We start from the raw sequence: 5424 nt of genomic DNA, 5'->3' as shown, positions 1-5424 counted from the left end.
AAAAAAAAAAAAAAAAAAAAATTAGCCAGTCATGGTGAGAGTGCATCTGTAGTCCTAGCTACTCTGGAGGTTGATGTGGGAGAACCACCTGGGTCCAGGAGGTTGAGCCTGCTGTGAGCTGAAATAGCACCACTGCACTCCAGACAGGGTAACAGAGTGCGACTGTCTCAAAAAACAAATGAACAAACAAAAAAGAACTTAAAAACACTTCTTGTACTGACATGGAGAGTTCTGTAAACTATATTAGGTCCTGCTCAAATATCACCTTTCCTGAGTTTGTACTTCCTCCTAGAAGATGTGTCTGGGGCTGCCTGTGGATCTGGATCTGGATCTGGATCTGGATCTGGATCTGGATCTGGATCTGGATCTGGATCTGGATAGTGCCTGCTCAGTACTAACTTCCATTCATTTCCCAAATTGACATCACTTCATTGCTATTAAAATTATCTTCTATAATAGTAGACAGAGCTCTGTAGAGACAAGATTAATTTTATTTATCTTTGCAAACCCAGTTGTAGCAGAAATAAGACAATAATAATTCTTAATGCCATATTAATTCTTTTAAAATTCTCTGTATCTTTTTTTTCAGCTTATACATTTGGACTATGATGTGAATTCTAATGCCCATTTGGATTCTTCACACAATCCATACCTAATAATAGCTACTCTTTTCATGTTGGTTTTGACACCCTTCTGTATTTGGCATTGACATTATATTTTGACAAAATTTTGCCCAGTAAGTACTAATGTGGCTGTAACTTAACACAATTTCAGTAATTACATGTCTTCAAAATAACTCTACATTGTACTAAATAAAATTAGCAAGCAGTTTTCAAAATTTCCACAACAAGCCTAATGATATTCTGTAGTTTGTTTTATAGAATCACTTTCTAAGACTTGGGTCTGCTATAACACTCCAGGGTGTTTCTTTTAAAAGAGACACTTGTGAGAGATTATGGATAATTATACTATTAGTGTTTGTATCAGAACTAAATGAAGAATGCTGGTGCTTGATACTTGATCTTAGAAATCTTTAAGTACTTTTCTATTTAACTCACTTGATAGACAACAGCAGGTTGTTAGTAAAATATTATAATTGCATAATCGATATACAATCTTTCCTTTCTTTGTTACTTTTTTTTTTTTTTTTTTTGAGAAGGAGCCTTGCTCTGTCGCCCAGGCTGTGGTGCAGTGGCATGATCTCGACTCACTGCAACCTCCGCCTCCTCTTTTCAAGCGATTCTCGTACCTCAGCCTGCTGAGCAGCTGGGACTACGGGCATGCACCACCATTCCTGGCTAATTTTTGTGTTTTCAGTAGGGATAGGGTTTCACCATGTTGACCAGGTTGTCTCGAACTCCTGACCTCAGGTGATCCGCCAGCCTCGGCCTCCCAAACTGCTGGGATTACAGGTGTGAGCCACCATGCCACCCTTACGTACAATATTTTCTATAGAGAAACAAAATCTTCATCTGTGCATCTCTGGGGTTTGTCTGTCAATTCCTCATATATACTAGGTAAGTGCTAAGGAAGAGGCAGAAAGGGAAATTAGAAAATGAAGTGAAGGAAGGGACCTTCTAAATAGTTTATTCATCACATTTCTGGGAGTACTGATACAGAATAATGACTCGCTGATTATTTTAAAACCTCCCAAGTAAGAAATTTCAGAATGTATCATTAGTGTTATGATATTTACGATTATTCTTGGTGTATTGACCTTATCTGATCCACATGGAAGAAATCACAAGCAGGAGAATTGCTTGAACCCGGAAAGCAGAGGTTGTAGTGAGCCGGGATCATGCGTCTGGACTGCAGCCTGGGTGACAGAGTGAGACTCCATCTTAAAAAATAAAAAATAAAAAGGACACATAAGTACAGCTAGATAGAAAAATTGTTCTTAATTAGATTTAAATTCCTCCTGAGACATCTCTCTGCATTTTGAGGAGCTTTTTAGTTAGTTAACAATGCTACATGCTTCTCATGTTAAAAACGTCATATTAGCCATCTCTGTTATTTTCTCCTCACTGTTCTATGTGTGTCAAAAGCACATTAAAACAGTAATACCTTAATACGATAATATGGGTTCAGGTTTAATGTCAAAAGGGCTGCATGGATATGATGATGGAATCCTTGAAGTGATGACTGACCCAGTATTCATTTGCCTCCTGCTCACATAGCTGAATATGGACATCGATGTTCTCCCTTGTTTTTCCTGAAATCCTGTTTTTGGTTTCAACACGGAAGGGCTAATCATGTGGTCCTTGAGAATGAAACAGATTCTGATCCTACACCTAATGACTCTTTTGAACCAGTGTCTCCAGAATTCTGTGGGAAAGAAGCCATCAGGTAACCACTAAATTACTTGAAGCCACAAATGGAGAACGGGCAAGACCAGGGATCTGTCAGGCAGCACACTAGGAGCAAAGATCGCCTTCTGTGCCCTCCATACCCACCTACATCCAGCCTGCTGCACTCATCAAAGGCTACACTCGTTCTTCATAGTACACTATTTTCTCACATTCTCAGCATTTACATTTACTAATATTTCATGATATAGTAACAACCGTCCACAAGTAAATAATTTTTGAATTTCCATTTTCCATATTATCTTTCTCATTTCTCCTCTTTGTGTTTTTCTCCCCTCGGCTGTTCTCTTTGTGACAAACACTGCCATTGTCTCCCTTGCTTTTATTCTCACTCCCCTTTTTGGTTAATTCACTTTGTCCCTCTCATCTTCCCTTCCTGGCTTATAATTAGATGAGGAGAAAAACGCAAGTGATGCAGGCATGGGAAGAGGACACTCCAGAGAGATGGGAAGGAAACATGAGAAGTCAGGACTGTTAGTTTCATGCCTATCTTCCCTCTTAGATGATGGACGTGCTTTATTCAATTCTGGTTGGTTTGATTTCCAAACAGCTAGAAATCTCTAATATTACCCCAGATCTTCGTTCAAATTTCGTTCATAATTCAATGTTGTATTAATCTCACTCCTCAATAATACCTTTCTGATATATCTCTTTCAGTAATATTTTAACTCAGAACATTTATGATACAGTCTCTGAACACAGGTCCAATATGAACACACAACAAAGAGCAGTATTTGCTCATTCCTTATGAGCATGTAAACATAGCAATGTTTTCAAGAATCATGGCATCTTTCTAAGCTGGAACTCTAAGTTTTATGTTCTTTCCAGTGCGTATATCAGAATTAGGTCCTATCAGAGAGATCATAGAAAGCCTTGAATGATGAAATAAGGGATTTTCATTTACCCAGTGGGCAAGGAGGAGGGTATTGAAGATTTGCGAATTGAGGGTAGTAAGACTAGTCTTTTGGTCTAAAAAAATTATCCCCAGCAACGGGTGGAGATTGGAAGCAGGGTCTCACATAGCTGATGGTTAGGAAAGTGTAGGAGATTTTATCTGTGGCATAGCTGCTCAAGACTGCCAGTCCTGCGTCATTACTGTGGCTGGCGCTACATCCAACAGACCAGTGCACAGAGTTCTGAAGCCTGCACCATTCTATCCCAGAGGTCGAGCCAGCTGGGCTCATAATCGCCTCTCAGTATAGAAGGCAGAAAAGTGAAATGTCAATTAACAGGTATTATTATACCAACCACAGAGTAGATTCTACCTAATCTATAATCTACTATCTAAACATGAAAGTTAAATGTTATCAAAATATATGGAAAAAATCTATAGTTTTTATTGCTTAGATGAAATGAAGGAATAAAGCAAGCTGATACCTATTATTGTCTCAAAAAGAAAAGATAGGGAAAAAGAGGCTAGGCAAAACCAAGCCACTTGCCCAAGGCCACAAAGTTTAAAGAGAAACAGTATTTGAATCCATATGTGCTCAACTTGAAAGTCATTGCATCTGAATGTGCAGCCTCTTCAGTTACTTCCATATTTAACTGGATTGTACCTATTCGATAAATTTAATTATACCCCTCAAAATTTATACATTGAAACCCTAACCCTTGAAATGATGGTATTTGAAGATAAAGTGTTAGGAAGTAATTAGGGTTACATGAGATCATGAGGGTGGGGCCTTCCTGATGGAATTAGCGTATTTATAAGAAGAGGCACAAGAGAGCTTGCACTCTTTTCCTCTCTCTGCCATGTGATGACACAGCAAGAAGGCAGCTGTTTGCAAGCCAGGAAGAGAGCCCTCATCAGAAGCCAAATCTATTGACACCTTGATCTTGGAATTCCCATCCTTCAGAACTATAAGAAATAAATGTGTATTCTTGGTATTTTGTTATAGCAGCCCAAGCAGGAGAAAGCAACCTACCTGCTGGTTTGTTGTGATAATGTAAGTAAAAATGTAGACAAAATGCTCTGGATCTGGCTTATAGTAAGTAGCCTTTCAGCTCACTTAAAATCTTTTTTCTTTTTTTTAACTTCTATTTTAAGTTCAGGGGTACACGTGCAGGTTCGTTACATAGGTAAAGTTGTGTCATGGGGGTTTGTTCTATAGATTATTTTATCACCTAGGTATTAATCCTACTACCCGTTAGTTATTTTTCCTGGTAAAATATTTTCTATGCACTCTTTTAAAAATCTTTATCTGTTTTAAATCCTTTTCCTGGTCTTTTTCCTCCTCTCTCATCTTCTTTGGAAGTTTACTGGTTTCAAGTATTCTGTGTTCTGCTTATATTATCTTATTTATCTACAATCCAACTCTGTATGATAATTAATGTCATCCCCCTATCACTGCTGAATAACTGAACTCAATGAGTCTTGAGTAACAGCATTTATAACAGAGCTAGTGTGTAGCACAACTGGGACATCACCAGTTGTGAATCATTTAATGATTAGATTCCAAAGCCTACTATTTCTATTATGGTGTGTTTCATCTCTTCTCTTTTCCACCGTAGTATCTATTCACCATTGATTTTATCTTCAGCTTTCCTCATAGCCAGTCATTTGTCACAATTCTTCTAGCAATATATTTCCATGTGCTAGCTGTGCCCTCCATATTTTAGCCTGTTCATTTTGGAAAGATCAGGGATCCTGCTTCTAATTAGGTACCCTGGGTGCTTCTGCCAGTGCCTGTGTAAAAGAAAAGAATCCCCAGATTTTCTTTGAGGCTTTGAAAGAAAAGAATCCCCAGATTTTCTTTGAGGCTTTGATTAAGCCTCAGAGACTTGACTTATCAATCCTCTGCACATTTTCACAATTCTCTGAAAACATTTCCCTCTTTTTTTTTCAGAATCAAAAATCTTAAAAAAGAATATGCAGGGAAGCATGAGAAAGTAGAAGCTTTGAGAGGTAACAAAATAATATTTTATTTAATGGGGCTGCTTGATTTAGTGGCTGCCTCACTGTTGTAACTTCTTGGTAGGGATTAAGCACAGATATTCTGCATATGTCTCTCCTTTATTTGAACACATTATGTTTCCTTCAATGTAAAATATATATATA

At 37.9% G+C, this 5424-nt stretch overlaps 1 protein-coding gene across 3 annotated transcripts in view; it reads left to right on the top strand.

Moving 5' to 3' along the window:
- Positions 1-5424, top strand: part of ABCA9 (ATP binding cassette subfamily A member 9) — an 81437-nt gene that overhangs the window by 30464 nt on the left and 45549 nt on the right. For 2 of the 3 annotated variants that reach the window (XM_017863684.1, XM_017863678.1), the window contains 2 exons: positions 2178-2346; positions 5213-5271. In XM_017863684.1, coding sequence (XP_017719173.1) covers positions 2178-2346; positions 5213-5271 — 228 coding nt within the window. Of the gene's footprint in view, positions 1-658; positions 737-2177; positions 2347-5212; positions 5272-5424 lie in introns of those variants that run through there. The other variant, XM_017863688.1, reaches the window with a different exon arrangement.

Source organism: Rhinopithecus bieti, unplaced genomic scaffold, assembly GCF_001698545.2.
Source record: "Rhinopithecus bieti isolate Rb0 unplaced genomic scaffold, ASM169854v2 scaffold_2349, whole genome shotgun sequence".
NCBI classification, from domain to species: domain Eukaryota; kingdom Metazoa; phylum Chordata; class Mammalia; order Primates; family Cercopithecidae; genus Rhinopithecus; species Rhinopithecus bieti.
This window is presented reverse-complemented; position numbering and strand designations above follow the sequence as displayed.